This window comes from Neophocaena asiaeorientalis, unplaced genomic scaffold (genome assembly GCF_003031525.2).
Source record: "Neophocaena asiaeorientalis asiaeorientalis breed wild unplaced genomic scaffold, Neophocaena_asiaeorientalis_V1.1 scaffold136, whole genome shotgun sequence".
NCBI lineage: Eukaryota > Metazoa > Chordata > Mammalia > Artiodactyla > Phocoenidae > Neophocaena > Neophocaena asiaeorientalis.
The window spans coordinates 1,717,079-1,744,796 of NW_020185333.1; the positions used below are offsets into that span (position 1 = coordinate 1,717,079).

The following is a 27,718-nucleotide window of genomic DNA, read 5'->3' on the forward strand; positions in this document are numbered from 1 at the left end:
CCTCCCTCCCTTCCTTCCTTTGCTTATTTTGGTGAGGAGTCAACTGCTCTCTATCTCCCCAGATCAATGTCTACAAGCACAGACTGCCCACTTGTGTGCACAAGATACTGTTTTTATTATTTAGCAGTTTTGTCAGGAATATGTAGCATGAGGATGACATGGTGGTCACCCTTCTCTCTCATTTATCCTGGGACAATATAGTACTCCGTATTGGAAGGTTGACAGGTTATGAAGACTCACCATGATATTCTGGACTGAGACAACAGAGCATGGATAAGCCATTTCAGACACAACTTTAATGATAACTGACTCCACATCTTCAGGAAATTTGTATAGAAAATACTAAGAATAAAAAAAAGAAAGGATTTGTTAATGTTAAGAAATGTTTACGGTCAAAAACTCAAGCTATTTTCCCATGAATAAGGTGGTTTCCTCAAATATTAAGCAGAAAGTTCAGATGTAAATCTCAGTAAACCTCCAGTAATTCAGTCAGCCATTCATCTCTTGCATATTGAGCAAATGCTCTGTGCAGAGCTCAGGCACTAGGAACACAGCCATTTCATACAATATTGCCATATCATTTTTTATGGTTTTTCCTTCTCAACTAAACTTTGCTACACTTCATTCTAATTTTGACTTAAGAAGATGCCCCCAACCCTTTGAATTAGAGATATGTGAAATGTGACAGGAGACAAGGTTTGCCTCTGTGGGGTCATTTTGAAATATGAAGCTCCTCCTTGAAAAGCAGATAAGCCTGTTCTTCAAGAATCTTAACCACATTCCCACAGGCAAGAATTAGCACTAGACCCACCCTTCCCCTAGACTTTCTTGCCAAAGAATCTATTTCCTGGCTGGAATACAGTGAGATGACATTTAGATTCAAAGACCAAGCCCTGCATCTAGCCTCCTGAAATATGTTCACAATTTGGGGCAGAAGTATTTCTCCAATATCATCAGAATAAGGAAACATTTATAATAGACAAAAGTTACACTATTTACCTACTTAGATTATCAATCCACTGGAAAAATTTATTAACTCTAAGCCTTAAACATGTTGCTAATAATGAAGAAAGGGGACTTCTGCCCAGTAGTTATAAATATAGAAACTGGTTGAGAAGCTTGACATGAAATATACGATTAAAATTTTGAGGAAAACAAACAAAGCAAACCCCTATCCTAGGGCTTTAGTAAATCTATCACTTTAAAGGAGAAGCAAAACCCGTTAAAACTGCATTCTGCATTCCCACGTCCTCTTTATTAACCTTATTCTGAGAACCAGAGCAATAAAAATATAACTTTTTCAACAATCCAAAGCCTTCTGATGGGGAAAAAAATCATCTCAAGATTAAAGAGTGTCATTAACGCTGCTTTTTGGAAGTCTGTTCATGCCTTGTAACAGATGGCAACACTCTCAAGAAGCCACTCCATTTTTGCGCTTTTATTTTGGAGCTTGATTCAAATACATATAATACAGGGCTCTTCCAAAGGTGAATACTCTGGAATTCCCAAGAGGCGTTCATGGTTCTTAGGGGAACCATACTTTGTAACTCAAAAGCATTATTATGGTTACTATTAGCAGTAATGAGCATCACATATATGCCTGTATATTCTAGGAGTTGGTTTTGCGCAAGCTGTAGACACCTACCGAAGGCTTATCTGTATACCAAGGTATTACTAATCGTTTTTTACCTTTAAATTACCATAAACCCCAAATAAATAAACCCCTTGCCTTGAGAATCTACTTTTACCAGAAGGAAGCAAGTGACAAGGATCCAAAGCAATGCCTGGAATTTAGTCTAAAAATCACCATCTTGTGTCCTAATTATCTATCCAGTTTCTGTAACCTGCTTCTATCTACAGGAATAGAGGCAGACTGTGGTGCTTCAGGTTGTCTGAGTATGTGCAGTAGTTTGGGTGGACTTACAGGAACAGAAAATTTTTCCTACAGTTCAAGAGGATATAAAATATAGGCCGAAATGGGAACAGTTATGAGTAAAGTAAGACTTTCAGAGATGTCAAAGAATTTCCGTTTTGTTTCATGAGTTTGTTTTAAGTATATTTTACTCTAGTTTGTGATTTATATACAAATTGTTTGGGCTTTAGTGTTTAATACTTTTTTAAAATAGAAAGAAGCTATAATATATAATCATCACTGATTTTCAGTCTACAAAGTACATCATGACATTCATACATTTTTATTATATTTATTTATAATAAATATAATGATATTATATTTATAAATAAATTGATAAATAAATAAATAAATAATATTTATAAATAAATAAATATGATATTTCTATCATATTTATTATAGCTTTCGACAGGACTATTAGACTGTACTCTTTCTGCAGTTGGGGTACAAGTTTTCCCCTCCCTTTCTATATAGATATCTCCCATTGCCCCTAGTAACTAGTGCTTTCAAATATTTCATGAATTAAGTGGCTAATACTCTGAGGGCAATGGATCGTGGGACTTAGTCCTCTTCTGTCACTGGGTGGCAGCATATATGCACTGTGGAGGCTTTCACTGATGGGAAATTTAACTTTTCAAGGTGTGCTGGAGTTGGCTCTTGCAGGTCTGGGGAGCCGATTGTACACATCAATTCCAAACTCTGTGTTCAATGACGTCACGCTGGCAGCTTGAAATCTGCCAGAGTGGAGGTATTTACACTGCAGAAATGGGCAAATGCTACAAAACAGGGCTTTCACTCTAAGAACCAGTTGTTAAATATTCACCAGCTCACAGGTGGTTGTAACAGATTTACAATATTATCCATATAATATGTTAATCCCAGTTTTAGTACAGTATATCCAAGGCCATTTCTGACAAAGTTGCATTACAGCCTACAGAAGACTTATAATAAATATCAGGACATTAAATAAATCTGTTTTAAACTTGCTATTGCATAAACTTCACTCTTTCAGAAGCTATGAGAGGAGAAAGGAAGGTAGCTAGAAGTGTCACCAGAAAAGCAGCCTAAGTCAATCAAAGTTTTCATCTATTTAGTCTGTTTATGACTATGGCCTAATGGAGAGCACAGCACAAATATCTAATTCTTCTAATAATTTTTGTCAGCATTCCTGTTCTTTCTTAATGACAGGAGAAACTAATTAATTTTACCCATAACACTGTAGAAATTAAAATCTGTCTCATTTTTATTATACTTTCAGATCAATTGATTATTTTTGTATTTGTTTAGCGGTGGTCTTCCATTCTCTGTCTCCCCACCCCCATCCTGATTATAAGGTCCGTGAAGGCAGAAGTTGCACCTGCCTCTTCTCCATCCTTCTATCCCTGGCACCTAGTACAATCTATCACTGTACTTGGTACATAGTAGGCCCACAATTTTACGAATGAAGGTTGAGCCAAGGAACATCTGCAAATACTTCATGCCTCCCATTTTACACCAATTCAAGTGATAAGGTTAAAGGTGTGTCTAAAATCCCAGTTACATGAACAACATTCCAAAAGTACAAATATAACTCATGTTGTGAAAGATCAAGGGCAACATCACATGCTAACTCTACCTGTTACCATGGTTTCTTTGGGTAACACCAACAGGAAGAATCATGATAACCTTGAAGCCCTTCACTTACCTGGGGTTGAGAGGGACTGGCAGTAAAGTGAAAGGCAACATTTGTCCTGAGAAATATAAGGGGGAGAGGGGAAAGTGGGAAAAGTGAAAGAAAAGCATAAGTTAGCAAACAAAAATTGTTTATTAAAAAAAAAAAAATCTTAAACTAGATGCAAGGAAAGCCCTACCCTTTGAGAAAGGAGTTCTGGGCCCATAAAAGTGACAAAGTGTGCTGCATGGGAATTTGGTGGTTTCACCTCTCAAGAATGATCAAATTGGGGAACTGATCAATTTTATGTCTTCGTAAAGCGCGTCCCCTGCATCGATAGGCGGACTCTCAACCACTGCACCACCAGGGAAGCCCCAGCCCTACCCTTTGAGAAAGGAGTTCTGGGCCCATAAAAGTGACAAAGTGTGCTGCATGGGAGCTTGGTGGTTTCAACTCTCAAGAATGATCAAATTGGGGAACTGATCAATTTTATGTCTTCGTAAACCCGTGAAGTCATACCTATACAAGTAAGTACTTTGTTGACTTTTATAGACACATTTGTCTTTGGATTCTCTTAAGATTTTACAATGAAGTACAGGGTTTAGGTGTCAGAAGTGGTCTGAAAGGGAGAGGAAAAGAAGGTTTGAGGTTCATTTGCATAATTCAGATAGCACTTCCAAATTTTGATGTATCCATGGCAAAAGATCACTTTTTTAAAAATGTGGTGGATAGATAATCACCATGGGAGGGTCTCTAGGGATAGGAGCATACTCTTCCTGCCCCGCAAGCACCCCCAGTTGTCTACATTTCCCTCCAAGGTTGTGTCCTCTTGGGGTTAGGCATTGCCTTCTAAGACCCTTCTTAAAATGCACATACCACCAAAAGAATATAATGAAGTTATTTTCTCTCCAATTATTAACTCGCTGTGAATTATTTTATTAGATATTTTCATTCTTCTGTGAAAGACAGAAATGATCCAGCACTGAGGAAAGGACAGTGTGGGGAGCATGCGAAAAGCATACATCTGTAGCGCAGGGTGCTGTTGGAAGGAACATACGTGAACAGTTCAAGAGACTGGAAAACAAAGAGAAATTTGCTCTTCTCTGTAGTCACGTAAAGGCTGTTTGGGGCTTTTGTTCTTTCTGGTTCTTGCCTCATTTTTAGTTGTGAAGATCACTCACACATGCCCACTGCACTCTCGATGCCTGCGTCTGGGGAGTGTCATGATCCCAACTGTCCAGTGTGACCTGCACTTCTAGGAACCTGAACCTGAACTTCTTCTGGGGTCCTTCCCCAGCTTTATCCCCCAATGCTGAGGAGTCTTTCTCTCCACTCCTAGTTTTCCTTTTATAAAAATTAAATAGTTTAAAATTTTTATTAAAGATTCCTTTAGAAAGGGCATGTCAGGACATTTAAGCATGAAGTTTATACTTGGAGGTGTTGTTTAGAAGTCATAAAATTTGAGCACTATTTCTAAAGGTAATGACAAACAATTCAGGCTGTCAGCAGACGAGGCTTAGAGTTTAGCAATGGATGCAATTTGTATATATTCACTCTCAATAGAAATCATCATCAGAGTCAAGGATTGGTTCTGCTGACATATGTTAGTAACTCGTGATCTTAAGTCACCTAGAGAAGCCAAAGTCAGTGTCAAATCCAGTTGTGTGTGTTCTCCTGAGATTCCACAGCCAGAGTCAGGACCCGCGGTGCTGTGTGTGGCTCTCAGCGTGTGGGGAGTGTCATCTGCTATTACCAGGGCAACACGGGGCCCTCAGTTCTGTTTGTTTCCAGGTCAGGGGAACAAAGAGGACAGTGATTTTCTTGGCTGGCAACAGACAGTGTAAGATTTCCAGGAGAAAACAGTTTTCTTTGGCCAGCAATTTGTGTTTCAATTCTCCCCTGTCATTTGAATTGCAGTTATATCATTGAATGTGTGGACATTGATAGGAATTTTCTGGTTTTTTTTTTTTCTTGTTCTTTATGTTTGCTTTACTAGTACAACACATACAAACTTTGAAACCACTTTATTTTCTTTAAGACTATCACAGTTAAGTCTTCTCTTTCTCATGGAGTCAACAGTGTATGCAAAATAAACATGGTGCCTGTTGCAGATGAAAGGTTCTGTTTCCTTCCCCATGGGCCTCAGTGGAGGTGGGGAAGGTTTATTTTAACAGGTGTCATTAAGCAACAGAACAAATCTAATTGAGACACACGTATGCCTTTAGTTTTAGAGAAGGAAGTACACAATTTTCGACTTATTTGAAAAAATTAAACACAGGAAACAAAGGTTTATTCAATAAATAAGAAAACCCAAAAGCGAATTTTGTTTCCTCATTTTGGCTAGTTTGAGGGAGAGGGAAAGAGAAAAGGAACAGAGGAGTCAAGAGAGATGGGTGTGCAGGGAAGGGAGACAGGAGAAGAGGGAGAAAAGGGCCCATGGGGAAGGGAGAGAGAAGGGGGAGAAGTATCTACAGGAGAGTAATAAAACAGAAGGAAAAGGAAGAGGGGATGGGAAGAAAGGGTAAGTGGAAAGACAGGCAGAGACAAAAACTAAGTCACAGTGAGCGTTGAAAACCCTCACTTTGTCGAAGGAAATCACACTGGTTATTCACTTGGACTATGGACTTCAGAGTATCATTTCCTGTTATCTCCTTACTGCCATCTGTCATGAGCTGCCTTTGCTTATCCCAAATCTTTCCCCAACCCTCCATCATCTGTAACCCTCCACCTCAAGGCTCTGGCTGAAGTATAAACTCTCCACGCGTGTGCTAAATCCTGTCTTTTCTTCCCTCCTCTGGGACGTTGCTTCTACAAAAATCCAACTCTCCTATAAATTTTATCCACCTTTCTACTCCTTAGTTTATAAATATACTCTAGTCTCAACCATTTTCAAAATAAATAACAAACAAAAGCACCCCCCAGAATTGCCCTCTTTTCCCCAAATTTCTCTCCTTTGATGTCATTCTATATCCTTCTCCTTCACAACCAGCCTCTTCAAAGAGTGCTCTGCTCCAATCCCTCATTCATGCTTTCCTCTCTCCACTGCCGTCAGGATTCTTTTTCCACCATCTCCCTGAGGTTGCAGTCACCTCCTTGTAGCTAAATCCAGTGACTTAGTTCTTAATTTTCTTTACCTGTCTGTGACAGTTGACACTCACAGCCCCTTCCTCTGTCTTAGAACTTCCTCCCGTGGGCTTGTGACCCCTGCTTTCCTGCGTTTTCTTCCACACATCTGACTATGACGAGTCAGCTTCTTCTGAGAGCTCCTATTTCTCAGACCATCCCTTATATGAGAATGTGACCCACAGTCCTGTTCTTGATCTCCTCGTTTTCCTTAGCCACATACATCTTCATTCATATATGTATAATTATATATATTATAATTGCCATAAAATCCATATACATAAATATTCAGTTGCCACAAAAACCACAACAATGGTAGTGAATCACAAGTTTCCATGTCCAGCCCAGGGCTATCTCCTGGGCTCCAGTCACAGAAAAGTGTTTCTCTGCTGGGCTTCTGCACTCTCACTGGCCCTCAAGCATCTCAAACTCCATATGATCAAAATGGAATGTACTCCCGTTTCCCTGACCCTGACCTGCCACGTCTGTCGATAAGCCTCACCTGACTTGTGACATCATTGTTGGAGTTGTCTTGAATTCCCTTTTTATCCCTTCCACAGCTGACTGCTCACCAAGTCTTACTGATTCTATTAGTGTAAATGTAACCTGGATGCACCTGCTCCCACCTGAAGCACTGTCTTTGCTCAGTATAGCATCCAATAAGAAAAAAAAAAAAAACCTGAAAAACAATGTAAATCACTGTGCTCTACCCCAAAATACCAAAGGGCCATTACATAGGATGACATATAGCAAAATGGTCTAAAAGCCTCTTTACTCATCCATTTCCTCAAAAATCTATGACTTTTCACAGCACGGTAGCTGAGCTATCGCACTCAAAACTCTCTCTCAAAACAAAGACTCAAGATCCCTACTTAGAAGGCTAGAGGAGGGTTGAAGCCTTCAAGTACTCATGTAAGACTATATTTTTGATTCTGCCACATGTATTTTTTGAATTTGTGAATTATCCCCATGTGTATTACTTGACTCTTTTTCTCCCTTACAACTTTGTTGCTACCATGGTATGTTCAGGTCCTAATAATTTTTTAATTCTTCTCTGTTCAAACTTTTGATTTGTCTACGTGCCTCTACCCTCTCCTCTCCAGTTCATCTTCTACACGGCTACTAAAGTCATCTCAAAAAGCAGACCTGTTGATGATATTCTGTTGCTTAAAATCTTTTAGTGGCTCCCATAACCTTAAAGATGAAGTCTAAACTGCCTGGTGCAGCAAAAATATCTCAAAGATCAAGGATTGGGTACTGCCTGTTTCTCCCCTTACCTCCTGTAACTCCACCTCAGGCACCATAGGGACCAGGCTTCTTGAAGCTTCTACTCAGTGGCCTCTCTGTCGCTCAGCCCTCTCTCCTGAGCATCGTGCTGTATAAGTTCAACACTCTGCCAGGCACTGCACTTCAAGTTCAACATGTCCCAAAGTGAACTTATCTTTTCCTTCCCTCCTCAAAATTCTCATTTTCTCTTAGGGGCGCCACCATCTACAGGTTAGATGGTCATCCTAGACTCTCCCACTTCCCTTACCCTGAATATCCAATCAAGTTTTGTCAACTTCACCTCTAAATTCTTTAGTTCATTTCATTATTTATCTTGATCACAGCATCAGCCTTCTAATTTCTCTGCATCCAGTCGAGTCCCCCTCAAATCCACTATCCATACAAATATCACAACATAGACAACTGTCTAAATTTCTTTCTTTTTCTTTTTAAACTATCTGTCATGCATTTTCCATTCTTGGGGATATCGTTTTTTTTTTTGGCTGAGCCACATGGCTTGTGAGATCGAACCCAGGCCCACGGCAGTGAAAGCATGGAGTCCTATTCACTGGACCACCAGAGAATTCCCAACAGCCCTTGCAGGCTCCTCCCACCCCAGAAGCAGGTGCCTGCCTATTCCTGCAGCCTCCTGCTGTTCCCTGTCTGCAACTTCACACGCTGCAGCACTGAGCGCCAGGGCAATGGGGTCTGGGAAAAGGAGCAGGGGCAAAGCTGGTGTATGTGCATGTGTGGAGGCAGGTGGGGGAGAGTTAAGACGGCACGGAGTAATGCTTTAAGGCAGAAGTTAATTTTTTAAGCTGGATTTAAGTAAATAAATGCTTCATGGTATTGAGAAACATATTTAGGGCAACAAAAATTAGGAGGATGGTGTTAAACAGAAAGTAAAAATAGCATGGTATAGTGGGAACGGCTCAGAACTGCAAGTCAGAAGTCGAATCTAATTTTGATTTTGGCCTTTCCTGGCTGTGTGAGTTTGGACAAATCACTTAACCTCTCTGGGCATCAGTTTGCTCATCTGTAAAAGTGAAATGAGTGGATTCAATTCCCAAAGTTCCTTCTATTCTTAAAATTTATGATTCTAGAAAAAAAAAAAAACGCTTGTAGTCTGCCACTGAAAAACATACAACAGAAACTGCAATGTTGGGAAATTTGAGTTCTTCAGTGTTTCTCTCTATACCTGAGTTCAGATCTCCCCACAGTCCTCAGCTCTTGCCTGTTACCATCGTCCTCTGGATTTCTGAGTTTCCAGCAAGGCTGGTGTGGGACAATCCAGAGCCAGGGAGGAAGAGATACATATATCTTAGTTACCATCTCTTCTTGGGCTTATCTTATTCGCATAAAACCCCTAGTAACTGTGTGCATTTTGAAATGCTCTGCATGTCTGGTTGCTGAGGTCAGGTCACATTGTGAGAGGCGGAAACAGAAAACAATATGAGGGAATAGACTTGCAGTTTCACCACATGCGTATCATTCAATAACCCTCTCACAGATTTGTGACCTTATGGCTTCAGTTTCACAGAATTCAGTTCTCCAAAGGGTCTAATTAGCCTCACAGATACCAGCCCTAGAATTCAAGTACGCTACTACCAGGTGACAGCGACAGGTCAGACACACAGAGACCAGTTAGTAAATGCAGGGCTTCTCCAAAGTTCAAAATGCACTCTGTTCGGGTAAAGTGCTACCACCTCCTTCAAATTATGAGTACGAATTCCCATACTGTTTAATATCACAAATTAATTTAGTTATTAACACAATTAAACACAAGCACCGCATTTAGAAATTGCTTAAAGGTAGCTGTTCTCAACTCTGCTGTACATTGGAATCACTTGGAGAACCTTAAAAATGTATATACTATAATGCTCAAACCTCCCTCCTAGAGACTCATATAATTGATCTTTTTCTGCCTTTTTTGGGGGGCTGGCTCTTTGCTCTTGAAATTATCACATCACTTTTTTCTACACCAAAATTAATGGAGGGACTTGGAAAAAAAATGCTGTAACTACTTCACCATCCTTCTGACCATTCATTAATCTATCTGTCCATCTGTATCTATGGGTATACACCATCAAGGGGTGTAGAGAGGACCAAGATAAATATGTGATTCATATCAGCAACTCCACTGGCTACAGACTTCAGGATAAACTGCCTTAGAAAATTTAAGGAGAGCTTTATAATAGGGCAGAACATTCTGATCAGAAAAATAAGCTGCCAAAAAGTAGTATATATTTTAAAATATTCTTATTTTTTAAAAATTAATCTTTTTATTGAAGTGTAACAAACATATAGATAACAAGACATGAGTATATATCTGAAAGAATTCTCACTAAGTAAACATAGCCGTGTACTTCTCCTTTCCTCCCTGACGGTACCACTGTCCTAACTTCTAACATTACAGAATAGTTTCGCCTGTTTTTAAACTTTATATAAATGGAATCAAACAGTGTGTATTCCTTCTGTCTGGCTTCTTTTGCTCAACATTTTGTTTGTGAGATTTATTCACATTGTTAGGTACAAAAATAGTTTGTTTTTATTGTTGTGTGATATTCCTCGAATGAATAGCACAATTATGTATCTAGGAGTTGAGTATATAACTAGGAGTGGAACTGCGTTGTCAGTCCTTTCAAAGTATAGCAGTTTGGTAGGTGCAGTGGAATCTCATTATGGTTTTAATTTGCATTTCTGACAGCTGATGAGGTTATGTTTTTGGACCATTTGTATAGTTTCTTTGGTGAAGTGTCTGTTTAAGTCTCTTGCCTATTTTTTTTCCAGTGGGCTTGCCTGTCTTTTTTATTTTTTAGAAGACAATTATACAAAGAATGCTGGTCATTTTAAATAGTTGACCTGTGGTTTGGTTGATTTTGTCCATTGTTAATTTGCTCTCTATTTCATTGTTTTGGGCTCTTATTTTAGTACTTACTTCCACTTTCTTTGAATTTTATTTTCAGTTCTTTTACTTTTTTTTTCAAGCATTTAATTCAAGAATTTATTTTAATGATCATAACAAACCTATAGAAATCAAGAGAATGATGATGTTTTAAAATACACAGAATTTGGACTTCCCTGGTGGCACAGTGGTTAAGAATCCGCCTGCCAATGCAGGAGACATGGGTCTGATCCCTGGTCAGGGAAGATCCCACATGCCGCAGAGCAACTAAGCCCGTGCTCCACAACTACTGAGCCTGCGTGCTGCAACAACTGCATGCACCTCAACAAAGAGTAGCCCCTGCTCACCACAACTAGAGAAAGCCCACGTGCAGCAACAAAGACCCAATGCAGCCAAAAACCATTGAATAGCAATTATACTCCGATAAAGATGCCAAAAAAAAAAAAACTACACTAACTGAAAGAAATCTGAGGATTTTTGCTTTTATGAAAAAAGATGAAAAGCGAAAACAGTGTTCAGCGTTTGTTTTGCAGTGTGCAACCTGAGCGGTGAGAGTGGCACTGCCACCGCCTTCCCTGGAGCAACGCTCAACATCTCAGCATCAAGCCACCATAGCTGTGAATTATGTCTGGGAACCTCTGTGCTTTATCTCAGTTTATTCTGTGCATCTGTTAGCAAGATGTGTCCTAAGGTAATTGCTTCTTTGCTTAATATCATTTGGCTTATAAAAGGTTTCACAAGAACACTCTACTTTCACATAGTGGGGGAACCTTGTACATACATCTAAAATTTTTGGTTTGTTATTTTATTAGCTATAGAGAAGGTTACCACAAAGATTGTGAATTTGTACACTTCTTCCCATTCTGCAAGTTTTGCTTTGTATATTTTGAAATGATATTACTAGGTACACAGAAATTTAGAATTTAAATTTGTCTTCCTGGTAAATAATTATTTTAGAAATATGGAATGTCTCTTTATATCTAATAATGTTCCTTGCATTAAGGAATATCTTGTATAATGTGATATAATACATCAACTTTCTTTTGTTTAGTATCAGTATGGTATTTCTTTTACTATCATTTTATTTACATTTATACATTCTTTTTAAAGATTGTACTCTTGTAAGCAACATATATTTAGTTTTCTTTTTTTCTAAATCCCATTTGATATTCTTAGTCTTTTACTTGGCATATTTGAGTCTATTTATATGTCATTTATTTTCATTGGGTAAATATAAACACTGATTCCCCTTCTGAGATCTTCTGTCTCTGTCCCAAAGTTCTAGTGAGAGGTCAAAGTCTCAAATATCGTTTCTGTTCCTGAGATCTCCTCATTTTTGCCCCAGAGAATCTATTTATTTCACTGAAGCGGAATCTGAACCTTGCACCCACCTGAGTGCCAGCCCCCACTCTGAGCAGTGCTCAGACTCATAGGCTCCAAGATTCTTGCCCAGAAGAAGCCAGAGCCACAGAAGGGTGGGTGATACTGCAGACAGCAGCCAAAAGCTTGCCAGTGTTTTCTTATTGATTTGTAGGGGTTCTTTATATATTCTGCATATGAGCCCTTTGTTAGTGTTGGAAACATATTCTCTAGTCTATGGCTTGTCTTTTTGTTCTCTTAATGATAACTTTTGATGAGTACAAAGTAAAATTTTAATGTGACCGATTTAATGACATATTTTTAAAAATTTTATTTAAAACACTGAGAGGGGAGGGAATGGTTTGAACCCTTGAGAAGCCTTGAACTTAGAGTAGGATAGGGCAGGAAACTCCCTGAAGTTTCTGGCCTTATTAAGGAATAATCTTAGCCTTTCTGTTTACATTTTCACACAGATTTATGCAATATTTTATGCGACTACCCTCTGGGAGAGAATAGATCCCTTAGAGACAATACCCTCCACTGAATTTATTATACTCCATGTCTAATCTAAACAATTCGAGATGCTGTATCCCGACTGATTTGGTTTCAAAGGATGGTAGAGCAAGGAGAAGGAGGAAACAGTCATAAGTTTTCACTCAAAGCCACATAACATATTATTTTCAATCTGTATACATTCCTAACCAGAAGGAGAAAACTGGAATAGTAATAAGGGTAAGAAAAATAGCTGAAGATCTTCCTTAAAATAAAACCAAAACTTCCTTCAGGAGAGTGGCACTGGTGAGTGACACAGAAGTACCCATCACTAGTGCTTGGGTGTCACACTTGCTTGAACAACAGACAGGAGGGGGCCCTCACAGATGCCCAGGAACAGATACACCTATCAGGTGCGCCACCCTCTGCTCTGCTCCAGTCGCCTACTGCTTCCCCCTTACACAGACTAAGGCCCTGCTGCCCAGCTGTGTACAGGAGAGTTCAGAAGTTGCTAAGACAATATGCCAAGTGGATGATTTCCTCCTGGGGTGCTGATCTGGGAGGAAGGAAGCTGGACCGTGCACAGACAAGCTCAGGAAGAGCAGACAAGCGAACAGAGAAAGGCCGCAAGGAGTCCCGCTTACTGCAGCTGGAAGTGCTTGATCTTGGTAACCAGCAGTCTGTACTGGGCACCCAGGGGCGCCATGGATGCGACATCTACAAATATCAGTTGCTCCAGAGGCCCTGTTTCATTGGTTGCTTCTGAGGGACATAAGGTGCGGCTCACTTCCTGGTAGTTGTAGCTCCTCTGGTATCTGCAGCAGCCAGCGGAGAGAAAAGCCAGCGAGAAGGAGAAAGACACTCAATGAACAAGCAGGGAAAAGAACATCTCGTTTTACTTCTCCCTGAACTTCTTTCCAAGTCCTTATATTTAAAATTTCATACTAGACCTACTGATAGTAATTTTAGAGCTACTGTGTTTGGCACACATTGTGTGACGTTATAACACAGACATGAGGACTGTTGAGTGCTGAGCAGTTCACTTAGGTGTCTTCATTACCAAATCATCCTCCTAATTCAGTCAGGAAAGTTATCAGATTTTGAAGGGAAAACTGTTAAAAACTGATAAAACAACCAGTTGATTCCATTTTTCCAATCTTCAAGCTTTTGCGAAATGAACATAAAGAAAGCCGCAGAGTCCAAGTCAGGGCATTAGAGTCAGTATTTCAATCCTCACGTGTATTAACCTCCAAAAGTGATTTAACATTGTACTATGTGCCCATATCTGCATGCTTTCTGGTTTGTTCTTGTTACTGCTCTAGCGCCTTATACAGCAAAAATATAGATTCCACAAGGTGGGAATTTCACTGTTGTCTTCCACCACTGTATCCCCAGCATCTATCATTTGAGTGCTCAATAAATATTATGGGATAAAGAAAGTACACTTGGTGAACATTATGAAGAATGGGGAGAGGTGTCACTCATTGAAGTTGATGGTGGGACCTAGCCCTGACCTTGGTGGATGACCCACTAACCAACCAAGAGTAACAGAACATTCTGGGTAGAACTAAAATGTTAAACGTCCTTCTGGGTGCTACAAATCTAGACAGAGTGCTTATCAGAACCTCAAAGAGGAGAGAAACTGAACAGAGCTGAACGGTCAATGCAGGCACCACGACGACTGTTTGCATTTAGCATACATAATATGTCAACATTCTGCATGTCTGATTTCTCCTTTCACTAGGGAAAAGGGCAATTAAGGTCTAGCACATTGAAAGAAAACAAATGTATTGAAGCTGTCGGGGAAAGATCCACTTACAGTCCTTGGAAGAGCAGAGGAACCTGCCAGGACAGCACCTCTTTCTGCTGGCGAACCACGACCAGGACCGGGTAGTCGAGGTTCTCGGAGGAGCTGTTCACGTACACCCGCACGGCGTTCACCTGCGAGCCAGGGCAGAGAGAGAGGAAATGCAAATCACACACGCACGCACACGCACAGACATGTTACATCATAGCTGCCATCTGAAGCTCTGAAAAACTTTAATTCATACGTTTGCTGCTGACCATAGATACTCCAAATATCCCAGCTGTCTTCTCCTCATTCATATTGTAACCATACTCAGTTTCAACACTGATTGCACAATGAAATCACCAGGGGAGATTAAAAAAAAAACTGATGCCTGGGTCCAACCCTCAGAATTTTGATTTAAGTTGTCTTGGGTGAAGCCAAATTATGGAGGCTTCAAATGGCAGGCTGAGGAGTTTGAATTGGGCGGTCAACACAAGATTAGGAGAATAAGCCCAAACAGAAAAAGAAAGAGGCTGATGTGCTTCTCTTCTTATCTGAATATAAACGCTAAATATCTTTAAAAAAATACCTACAAGTGCCTCAGTTGCCAACAAACTTTAATTTTGGTTTGGAAAATCATTCTGTGCTTCAGACCAAAATGTTACTGCCACATTGTGTTAAAGTCTAGCAGATGGCCCGATGCTCCCTCAGCAACAAATACTATAGGGGCTGAAGAGTCTTCTCTTTGCCCTGCTCTAAGGCATAGATCAATCCCCAACACTAAATGCTTTTTGACATCAGCAGATCCGTGGCTTCTTTTGAATACATGTGTCACCCCAAGGATTGAACACTATCATGGCTGTTTAAAAGACAGGAAATTGAATTGTGTCCCTGGATCTAGATGGTTTTGGTGTTTCCCTTCAGTTTTTTTTTTATATATATATAATACTGTAGGCAATAGAAAAAAGACAAAGTAAGAAAAAGTTGGTCTTTCGTATGAGATTTTTTTTCCCCTAATGAATTTAAACCCTAGTGTTCTCTTGAAAACACCTTATTAGGGGAAAGAATTGAAGCAAGAAAGGCTTGCGGTGAAACCCTGAAGATCTATGACATGTTCAAAATGGAAACTGAGAGGCAGCAGAATAGCATGGGAATCATAGATTATTACTATTTGGATATCTTATATCATTCTTGATTAAGACACTTAGTTTTTTAATGTTAAAACCGTCCAAGAGTAATTTATAATTAGATAGGAAGTGCTTGCTCACAACGGGAGCGTTTTCTTGTGCCTGTGCTCTACATGTTTCCATGGAAATTATGCTGCAGCTGATCATTGCCAACACCCTGTCTCTAGTGCAGACCTCTTCCCCAAGCTCTGGATGTTCCACAGGCATCTCAAACTCAACCTGTCTGAAGTGGCACCTGTCACTTCCTTCGCCCCTAACCTTCATTTCTTCTGAATTTCCTTGCTTATTGAATGGCCTCACCTCACAGCCATTATTCTGAGCCCGAGTCATCCTTGATTCCTACTTCTGTAGCGTTCTCCATCAATAGGTCATCAAGTTCTACACAATGTTCACACCCAGATCCTCCCCTCCCCCACCAATGACAATCCTCATCCAGTCCTTTATCACTGTGACCCTCCCTGACAGCACCTTATCTAGTCTTCTTATCCCCAGGGCTATACTCCCTCAGATGCCACTTTCATCTTGGTATTCTCCTGCTGAAAAGGCCTTCAGTGGCTCTGGGAACTTTCAGATTTTCCTCCAAAGGAACGGGAATAGTACTTTTATGACAATATAGAATAGAATAATGAATGCTCATGTACTTATCCAGCTTTAATAATTATTAAAAATTGTACCATTGTCTTTCATTTACACCTTCCATTTTCCACACACATCATTTTTGGATTATTTTAAAGTAAATACCAAAGATCATACCTTTTCATCTGTAAATATTTCAATCTGTACCTCTAAGGGACAAGGCCTCTTCTTTCTAACATAACACATTTCCATTATCATACTCAATAAAATTAATAATAGTTCTTTAAAATCACCCAATATCCACACAGTGTTTGAATTTCTTCATTTGTTGAAAAAATTGTGCTTTTTTCAGCTTTTAAATTTTGAGTACAAACAAGATCCACATATTGCATTTGGTGGATATGTGTTTTGAATCTCTTTTAATCTAAAGGTAACCGCCCCGCCCCCACCTTTGGGCATTTATTTGTGAAAGAAAGCAGCTCACAAAGCAGCAGTACAAACCTGAAACACCCACATACTAGGTTTTGCTGACTGCACCCTGTGGTCTCATTGAAGAGGTTCCTTTATCCCCTGTGTTTCCTGTAAACTGGCAGTTACAGCTAGAGGCTTGACTAGATTCAAGTAAATACATTTCTCCATCTTTTCCTTGGATTTGGAATTAGTCAAGAAAGTTTTCACCACTCCAGGTTACTGAGGCCTGTATTTTCTTCTAGTACTTTATACTTCTAGTATCATATGTTTAATACTTAAATCCCTATCCTTTCATGATTAATACTAACATATGGTATGAAGAATGATTTTAATTTTATCTTTTTTTTTTTAATATGGCTCTCCAGTTGTCCCAGCACCACCTATTAACAAGTCCATCTTTTCTCCACTGATCTGAATTGCTCTGGGCTTTTCTTGATTATTGCCTTCTTCTCTAGTTTCTTTGCCTGCCAATCCCTCACATGGCCAATTACTTGCTGTTTCTCAAAAGGGCTCTGTCCCCAGTGATTGGCCTTTCAGTATCCTTCTCATCCCTAAAGTCCTTTTTTGGGGATGTTTTCCCTGATATGTCCCCATCCCATCAAATAAGTGGGTGTCCCTCTTTTGGGGGGACATGTGGCCTCTGATTACCTCTATACAGCATATTAATACCACTGTGAAATAATAGAAATATATATGGCCTTTGCCCCCAGTCCCTGGAACAGAGCTCCTAAAACCCTTGTATTTTTCTAAGTGATAAGAGCACTAGTGGCATATTTTGTTCTAATATTTGGTCTTATTCCTGACTCCTGACAGAACTCCTAAATCCTTTGGAATTTTCTGGGTGACAGGAGTCTCTTTTGTTCTAATGAAGAGACTCTTGGTGGGCTCCTGGATAACTTCAGTATGGCAGCTGGTCACCCAAAAGACCTAGCCATGATTAGAAGATTGGAACTTTCAGTTCTACCTCCATCCTCCAGGAAGTGGAGGGGGCTGGAAATTGAGTTAATAATTGATCATGCCCAAATGATGAAGCCTCCATAAAAATTCCTAAAATACAAGGTTTGGAGAACTTCCAGGTTGGTGAATGCATACATATACCAGGAGGATGGAGCAACCCAACTCCATGGGGATAGAAGCTTCTGTGCTCAGAACACTTTTGGACTTTACCCTATGCACCTCTTCTATATTGCTCATCCTAAGTTATATCCTTTTATAGTTATATCCTACTACAATACTATAGTCATCTAGTAAATAAACTGTATTCCTGAGTTCTGTGAGCTGCTCTAGCAAATTAATCAAACCTGAGGAGGGGGACTTGGGAACCTCTGATTTATAGCTGTTTGGTCAGAGCATAGGTAACAGCCTGGACTTGTGATCAGCATCTGAAGTGGGAGGTAGGCAGTCTTGTGGGACTGAGCCTTAACCTATGAGATGTGATGCAAACATCAGGTAGACAGTGTCAGAACTGGATTGAATTGTAGGACACCCACCCACATAAAATTGCTTAATGTGTGGAAGATCCATAAATCTAATGTCAGAAGTACTGGGTGAGTAGAAGAAAATAGAAGTTAGCTTTTTCTACAGACGAGCACAAAACATTTTTTCATGCAGTCAAATTTATTCCGTTTTTCTTGGTCACTTTTAAAAATTGAGATATAGATAACATACCATACAACTCACTCTTAAAGTGTATAGTTGAGTAGTTTTTAGTATATTCACAGAGCTGTGCACCCATTACCACTACCTAATTCCAGAATAATTTCATCACCCCAGAAAGAAGCCCTGTACCCATTACCAGTCACTCCTCATTCCCTTCCTTCCCCAGTGCCTGGTAACCACTAATTTAAATTCTCTATGGATTTGCCTATTTCACATAGGATATTTCATATACGTGGAATAATGTAATATATGCTCTCTTGTGTCTGGCTTATTTCATTTAGCATAATGTTTTCAAGGTTCTTCCATGTCGTAGCACGTGTCAATACTTCATTTCTGTTTATTGCTCAATAATATTCTAATTGAATGAATATACAACATTTGTTTAATCTTCAGTTAATGGAAATTTTGGTTGTTTCTACGTTTTGGCTATTACAAATAATGCTTCTATGAAACATTTGTAAACAAGTTCTTGTGTGAACATGTGTTTTCAATTCTTTTTTCTTTAATTTTTATTGGAGTATAGTTGATTTACAATGTTGTGTACAGCAAAGTGAATCAGTTATTCATATACATATATCCACTCCTTTTCTCTTTTTAGATTCTTTTCCCATATGGGTCTTTATAGAGTACTGAATAGAGTTCCCTGTGCTTTACAGTGTTTTCAGTTCTTTTGAGTGTATACCTAGGAGGAGAATTGCTGGGTGACATGGTAACTCTTATGTTTAACTTTTTGAGGAACCGTCAAAATGTTTCCAAAGAGGTTCATCATTTTACATTCCAGCAATTTACATTACCAGCAATGTAAAAGTTTCAAATTTCTCCATATCCTTGTCAGCACTTATTACTGTCTGTCTTCTAGATTGTAATTATGTGGGTGTGAAGTGGTGTCTCATTGTGGACATGGATCTCTCAGTATTCTAACATTTAGTTTACCTGCCTGGCTCTTCTGCAAAGCTGAAGACTTCACCTTTGGCATCTCTGGTGCTGGCAAAATGAATTAACTTAGAAGCAGGCTCACTTTTGAGGTTCATAACACAAACACCAACTTACAGCACATGTGTTTAGAGCACACTTTTGTCCGGCTTAAATCTATAGCGGTCAGAACTGAGGTAAAAACCTAAGGAAAGCTGTGAACTAGGCCAGCTTCATCTTTTGCTTGTCTGCTGCTTCCCTTTTCGTTACCTAGGCTGCAGTCTTCTCCTTCCTTTTTAGGTACTTAGTTCCAGAAGGGATTTCCCTCCTTTTTTTTTTTTTCACATGTCACTCTAAGGCAGTGATTCTCAAATTTTAGCGTGCCTTTTAGCATTTGAATCTCTCAAACCCACCCTCATCATTTCTGATTCAGCAGATCAGGAGTAGAACTTTAAAATAATGTGTTTTTAACAGCATGCTAGGGGATTCTGATACATGTGGATTGGAGCCCATACTCTGGGAAGTACTGGGAAGCCCATACTCTGGAAAGTACTGTTCCAAAGAAACCATCTTGTCAGCAGCCTGCCAACTTCCCATTATTATGAGATGCACAACCGTGAGATCACCAATGTCACTAGCACATCTGGAAGCTAGTGTGTCTGGTGGGGCTGAAACTGGGCCAGCAGGAAGGAGGTCTGCTGCGAGCAGAGCAGGGCAGATTGTTACTCCACTCCACTCCACTCTTTATCTCCACGCTCTTTTATTCCTGGTCTGGCTCTTGTAACCCACTTAGTTTTTTTTTATTATTATTATTTAATAATGATCTTACTAATTATAATTTAAAAACTCAGAGATACTGGCATAATAAATTGCAAAAAAATATATTAGAGTGGGAAATAGAAAACACTGGGCAGTTTTTCAAGATGAGCAGATAATGTACCACCCCCGGGAAAGGATATAAAGCCCTGTTCACATGTTGCTTTGCTTTTCCAGAGGCCAATATGCAACTGGGAAAGTTGGATTACATTTGCAGCAGTGAAGTAAGCCATGTAAAGCCAAAACTAAATGAAGGTATTGACAATACATAATGGACCCTGATACCTTGTAACAGACTACTGTTTCTTTTTTAATTTAATTTAATTTATTTTTTTATACAGCAGGTTTTATTAGTTATCTATTTTATACCTATTAGTGTATATATGTCAATCCCAATCTCCCCAGACTACTCTTAAGAGCCAAGATTTTCCCTCCTGTTGCTTCTTCCTGTTGTCATGACAAAAAGAGCACATTTATTACATATATCTTGTTCTCTTCCTATGTTACTACAAGCAGGGAATTGCATTATAACTATGAGGGAAGAATTATTTAAGTACTCCCAACTCTGATATTATATAGATCACAATTACAAAAGGTCTTAAAGCTTAGAGAGCCCCTTTTTAATCTTTTAGAACATGTCAGTAGGGAAAAGTTCAAAATTACAAATAATAGAGTTCTGTTGCAGAAAGAGGGTGAAAATGAGTTTAATTCAAAATCTAGTTTGGTTTTGCTAAAACAATGAGACTGTAGGCTTTATTGGAATATCAGATTAAGAATCAGAGATTACTGGTTTCTATATTAGGCACACCATTGTTTTCTGGTGTGATCTTGAAAAACTGATTCCACTTGTAAAATAGCTACCATAGTATTTGCTAATGGTTCCTTTTCCTCATGTTACAAACGTTAGAAAATGATTTTTTTTACATACAAATGTTATTTGGTAACTGTTTTAATAACCTGTTATGTTCACTGGGTGTGTATTTTGGGGGTGTTTGGTCTTTCTGTCTGTCCTTCCTTCTTCTCTCCCTTCCTTCCTTCCCTCTTTCCTACCCTGTCATGCTCCCTCCATCATTCTTCAAACAGTCACTGAGTCAGGAGCTATGGGAGGTGCTAAGGATATACTAAAGGGAACCCTGTCCTTGAGTAGCTCATCATCTAGTCAGAGAGACAGATGGTGTTATCATCAAAAGCATAATGTGATGATACTATAGTAGCAATGTGAGCAGGTGCTGTGGGCCCCCAGAGGACAAAGTGGCTACCCATGTGGAAGAGTCAGAGTAAAAAACACAGAAGCTAGTCGGTTACTTCCCAAGTTATAGAGAAGTTGGGATTGTTCACATAGGTCCTGCTGTTGCCTGCCTGGCGCACATGACCTTGACTCATGGCATTAGAGAACCTTGCATCTGGGAAGGTACTCAGGGAGATCATCTAGTCCAAAGGTTCCATTTACAGAGGAGGAGCCCCAGACGTAGAGGTGATATGACTTCCCCAAGGATGCTCAGCTATGGAAGTATCATTACTAGAACCCAAGCTTCTTGCAGCCCAGTCTCCACACAATGCTTGGTCAGATCATGCTGTCATCACCATTTTGAATCCCTGACTCCACTGAACACCATTGTGGATGTAGACTTCTACTGTGACATCAAGAAGGTATATAAACACCATAAATGAAGGGAGAGTATAGGAGATGTTATTTGCACATATATAACAGACAAAATATCAGTATTGTGAATGTATAAAGAATCCTAAAAACTCATAGAAAAACACAATAACCCAATAGAAAAACGGGTAAAGGATGTAAACAGCAACTGAAGAGAAGAATGACCAAAGAACATGTGAAAGGATGAGAATATTTTACAGTCATCAGAAGGTAAAGACTCAAAAGAATGACAATACCACATTTACAAGGATGGACAGAAATAGGAACTCTTGCATATTGCTTACGAGAATGTTATTTGGTACAACCATTTCAGAGAACAAGCTGGCAATATCTACTAAAGCTGAAGGCGACTTCACATTACATCCCAGCATTTCCACTCCTAAGTTTACACAAAGTCATGGATAAGAATGAAATGAAATGAAGTAGACTATGGATCAGGGTGGATAACTCTGAAGAAGATAAATTAAGAGAAAGAGCAGGTTGTATGATCCTATTTACATAAACTTTGTAAACAAGCAAAACAATAATATCTGTCTTTCTATCTATCTTTAGTAAAATAATATCTATCTACCTTTCTATCTATCTTTAGTAAAATATATATACATGGAATTAATACACACCAAATTCAAGACAATTGTTTTCAAAAACTTGGAAGGATCTCAGACTTAACCCGAGTTGCCACAGTTTCTTAGATATTGATAGAAGACCCAGACTCCTGGGTTAGAAGCAAGTACATTATTAGTCTGGTCACAACATGGGCAGAAAGCCTGCCTGAACTTTTCCCAGAGAGGGACACCATCTCTATTTTCTGAGGTGTTCACTATACAAATGTCCTTGAAAGAACTATGTAGAAAAATTTCAGTCATTGCCTTCCTGTAAGATGTGCAGAAATCCAGAGACCTATGAAGGACTGTCTCCCGAAAATGGTTACTTTGGGGGATGAAGGAAGAGGATGGGTGGAGGTAAGTAGGGAATTATAATTGTCTTCTTGTTTTGTAAGCTGAGTTGTGGGTACACTGGTGTTATATTATTTTCTATACTTGTCTATATGTCTGAAATATTTCACCATCATCATCATCATCAAGAAGCCGTGATGTGCTGGCGTTTGTGTTTGCCCACTTCTGAGCAACAACCCTCATTTTATACATTTTATACAGGTTCTTTGTTTTTGTTTTTGGCCACGTGGCTTGCAGGGCCTTAGTTCCCCGACCCGGGATTGAACCTGGGCCATGGCAGTGAAAGTGCCAAGTCCTAACCACTGGACTGCCAGGAGATTCCTTGTACAGGTTCTTTGCTATTCAAGGAAGTGGCAAACAGTCTCCAAAACATACTCTCATATAGTCTGTCCTTACTAGTGCTTGACCTGCTTGTACTAACTTCACCGATTATAGCCTGCCCACCTCCCCACCCACCTTGCGCACGTGCAGCCAGCTGGAAAACTTTACATCGTCTTTGGTCTGATTAACATGACTCATTTCTCCATTGCTCTTCCCTGGAAAGGAAATATGAAGATGAATCTAGTACTGCACTGGACAGTAATGTGCCAGCCTAGATTCCGTGTTGTTAGGTGTGTGAGTTTCCTAGGGCTGCCGTAAGAAAGTGTCACAAACTGGGTTCTTAAGACAACAGAAATGTATTCTCTCACAGTTCCAGAGACTAGAAGTCTGAAATGAAGATATCAGCCAGGCCACGCTCCCTCTGAGACTCTGGGTAGAATCCTTTCTTGCCGCTTCTGGTGGTGATGGTCAATCCTTGAGCTTCCTTGGTTTGCAGCTGCATCACTGCAGCTCATGCCTCTGTCATCACGGTATTCTCTCTGTGTGTCTGTTTCACATTCTGTCCTATTCTCTGTGCATGTCTGTGTCCAAATTTCCCTATTCTTATAAGAATTTCAGTCACATTGGATTAGGGCCCACCTTAATAACCTCATCTTAATCTGATTACATCTGCAAAGATCCTACTTCCAAATAAGGTCATATTTACAGGTCCCAGGGGTTAGAGGTTCAACATATATTTTGGAGCTGGGGACATAAATCAACCTATAACATTAGATCTGTAGAATTTTTAAGGAATGAAGCCATTCAGGTACAGATCTGTACCTTTCCCTGACCAGCAGCTTATCTCCAACTTGTACCCACCTGCCAAGAGCCTTCATGCTGAATGAAGGAAGGCTTGCTGGGAGAGTCCATTATGTGACTGTTGTATGAAAACAGCTTCCCCAGAGTGAAGTGACCTTGCAGTTCTGAATCCTTTTCTTATTAGAGGCTGGAAAGTCCTAGTAAATGAAGCATTTCATCCCACAAGTTTTATAACCACTGCAGGGAACTGAGCTGCTTTAATCACAGGTTATACTTTTTTTTTTTAAAGATAAGCTTTAAAGTAATTCCTGTAGTTATTGATGAGAGTGTTTAAAATTCCCTCTGCCTGATGTAGCCTTGGAAAACCATCTTCTGTAAACTTATGCAATAAGGCAGAAAGATACATACAACTGGATTTTATTTCTGGCACTGCATCTACTATCTGGGTGACTTTGGACATTCTCAGTTTCCTCAACCGTAGAATGGGAACAGTAACACCCAAACTATCCACCTCCCTAGACTATGGGTGACCTGTGTTTTGTGACCTGCCGAGCACCAGGCAGAGCAGAAGGCAGAGCTGTCCTATCCGGGCTCTGGGTTGGGGCAGTGCTTTTCCACTCCCACGCGTTCACCAATCAATCAGTTATTGACTGTCTTTTTTCCACGTGTGGAGACACATTTATAAGCCCACCTGCCCCCGGGCAGAAGAGAAGGTTCTGTCCATCTCACATAGGATATGAATTTCCTTTCACAGCTTGGCTTCCAGCTTTCCTGGAACAGCTCATTCATCTCATCGAAAAGAGCAGTTTACCCCTTGGGAGCTATTTCTTCCCTATTCTTTTAGATTCTCAGCATTACAAAATGAATACAATTCAGAGCACTTTCCTAAGAAGCATGCTTTACAGACCTCATCTCACCAATTTCATTATGCCAACCATAATCTGGACAGAAATACATTTATATACTCTTTCCTCTTTTGGCTTATGATTTAAATTTTATTTTAAACATTTCAATTCCAATAAAAACATGGGAAAACAGTGAAGAGAGGTTAATGATTGGCAGGCCAGGAATATAGAACAATACACGGTCTAGATTCTAGCTACTTTAGCATGAACTTTGTTCATTCTATAAATATTTGACTCCCCACCCTGTGCCAGGCATTGTTCTGGGCATGGGAGATACATTACTAAGCAGTGTAGACATAGCCTTTTGTCCTCACTGAGATCACAGGTTTACACATGGAATGCCAATTCAACAAGCAAGTGCATTAATATTCAAGTTGCTGTGGAAGTGCATGGCACAGACTTTCCAGGGAATATCTTCCTAAAGGATGAGTAGGGATTAACCAGAAAAATGTGGGCAGAGCAAGAGAAATGTCCAAACAAAGGGAACTGTGTAGCAGACATAAGGCAGGAAAGAGAGGAAGGAGGGAAGGAGGAAAAGAGAGAGAGAGAAGGCAAGAAGCGAGTTTGAAGAATTAAGGGAAAATCAGTTTGGCTGAAGCCTGAGGTGCCTGAAAGGCCATGATAGTCCTGAAGAGTCTTAAAGTCATGTTGGAGAGGTTGGGGCTTTACTCTAAGGACAATAGAAAGCCTTTGGAAGGTCTTAAGTGCTACCACCCCATTGCTATGGCCATCCCTGGACGCTCAGTGCTGCCTCTGTTGCTGCTGAACAGCTGCTTTCCTGCGTCACTGGCTCCCAACTCAAAGTCTGGGGAAAGCAGATCTGATTGGTAGCGCCGAGGCCACAGACCCGAGCCTGAGCTTGGTGGGGTTGGGAGGGGTGTGTTCAAGATAGCAGATGCCCGCTGTTCTGCTCCCCTAGTGGAAGGAGCTCTATCTCCAGCAGAGACTCATGAAATGAGGAATTTCCCCAAAACTTTTAGGAATGGGGTTCAGATACTGGGCAGTTAAAACATGGCCAAATTCCACTACATTTGGAATCCTTTTCACATGCCACACCAAGACTATCCTCCAGAACAAATGTTCTATAGAACACACTTTGGGAAATGCTGTGATATTTTTTTCACAAGAACTGAGGTCAAATCAGGTATGTCCTGAAGACCCTCACTCGCCCTAATCTAGCCATTTAATATCATAAAACTTAAGGACTGTTACTACCCAATTTAGTGCTCAATTACATCATATTTTCATGTTTTGTAATATTTGCTAATTGTTCCATGTATTTGTTTCACTTTGAGGATTTTATCTGTGACATTATTTGGAGTCAAGCATGTATTTGACACTTAGTACATACACTACAGTTTCTGTTTTCATATGAGCGGAGGTAGCCCAGCTAAGGTTGTAGCTTTCAACAAGTCCTAAAAAAACACCCCAGGATGCCAGGGAAATGGCTGTTCTTAATTCTTCAGCATTATTTCTACAGATATTCCTTTCTCTCCATTTGTTTTCTTCCTGTGGGACCCCTATTATGTTGATGTCATAATTGGGTCCGTGCTCCCAATTTCTTAATTTTTCTCTTTATATCCTACATCTCTTTAGGTAGATCCTCAACACGATCCTCCAGTTCTCTAATCCGTTATTCATTCTAACGTCCAACCCATTGCCGAGGTCTTTATGTAAACAGTATTATTTTTTAAATCTGGGATTTCCCAGTTGCTTCATCTTTCATCTTTATAGCTGCAACCTGTTTCATCTGAACAACGTCCTCCTATCCACATCTCTTCCAGGATGTTCACTTTGCTTGTCATGAAGTCTTATTCTTCCTGTTCCTTAACTCTACTACATCTGGTAAAGGTCATTCAGTTTGACATTTCTCACGTAACTTCCATCTGTAGATCTGTTGTGATTTTCTCCCATGAGCTCTGATTCCCTGGGCTATCAGCTACCTAGGGTCGTAGCGTGAACTCCCGAGGGGAGGAGCTAAATGTGAGGGGAGTTCAGGGAAGAAGGAGGGACTGGAAGGGTGGAGAGCCTCTGAGTTGACCATGCCCCTTTTCACCCCCCTCCAGGGGTCCATTCCCCGCCCATCTAATTTTACTTCTACCTTCCCGCCCCTCATCCACCGCCCCCCAGCCCCACTGTTCCTGCTCCCATCCTAACCTGCTGGTGTCTGCCCTGTGAAGGGGCCTGTGGGAAAGCAGGGACAGCTCAGGGTCAGCAGGTCAGCAGGCACAGTGGTTACCCTTCTCCACGCCAGCCTCCACAGGTATTATCCCGCGAGCCAGCCCACCCTGGGTGGGTACTGCTTGTTTCCTCCCTCCTGATGATGACGAGGCAGGGCAGGCAGCAGTACACCTGGGCCAAACTGAGGGAGGCAAAAAAGCACCACAAGAAAGCTCTCCTCCAACCTATTCCCTACCCATGGCCTCTTAGACTGAGGGTGGCCACGCGCCTCTCACCCCAAGAGCTGACCATCTTCTGTCTCTCCAGGCCTTTCACAGACTTTGCATTAGCTCCTCTGTCCCACTGCCCTCCGTCTGGCTTGAGGCATCTCCAGCCTTGGCTCCTGGGAGAGAGCCAGGGGCCTCTGTTGGTTCACCAACCTCTTAGGTATCTGTGTCTGCTCATCTCTGTGTGTGATTCCCTTTTCCTCTTTATCTTTCCTGTCTTTTTCTCTCTATTTCCTGCTTATATTCCTTCTTTTGGGAGGGAGAAAAAAATTATAAAGAGGTAAAAATAATTTATTTTATGGTTTGAGGCAGAACACAAGGATCTACTCCCTGGATTTTATTTATGTGCTGAGTGATTGCACTGCAGGCATGTTTCTTCTAGAGCTATTCTGAGGCCTACTTAATTAATGCTCTAAAGTTGGAAAAGCATTACAGAACTGCGATGCTTGTCAGAGTTATGATCTGATGTTTATCAGCTGTTTTTTTTTTTTTTTTTAGCCGTACGCGGCC

At 40.3% G+C, this 27,718-nt stretch overlaps 1 protein-coding gene across 5 annotated transcripts in view; it reads right to left on the reverse strand.

The window, feature by feature from the left end:
• Positions 1-27,718, reverse strand: part of SIDT1 (SID1 transmembrane family member 1) — an 84,641-nt gene that overhangs the window by 46,400 nt on the left and 10,523 nt on the right. For 4 of the 5 annotated variants that reach the window (XM_024735347.1, XM_024735344.1, XM_024735346.1 and 1 more), the window contains exons 2-5: positions 14,528-14,649; positions 13,353-13,523; positions 3,597-3,642; positions 241-342 (exon numbers count right to left, since the gene is read on the reverse strand). In XM_024735347.1, the coding sequence (XP_024591115.1) occupies positions 241-342; positions 3,597-3,642; positions 13,353-13,523; positions 14,528-14,649 (441 nt within the window). The remainder of the gene's footprint in view (positions 1-240; positions 343-3,596; positions 3,643-13,352; positions 13,524-14,527; positions 14,650-27,718) is intronic. The other variant, XM_024735349.1, reaches the window with a different exon arrangement.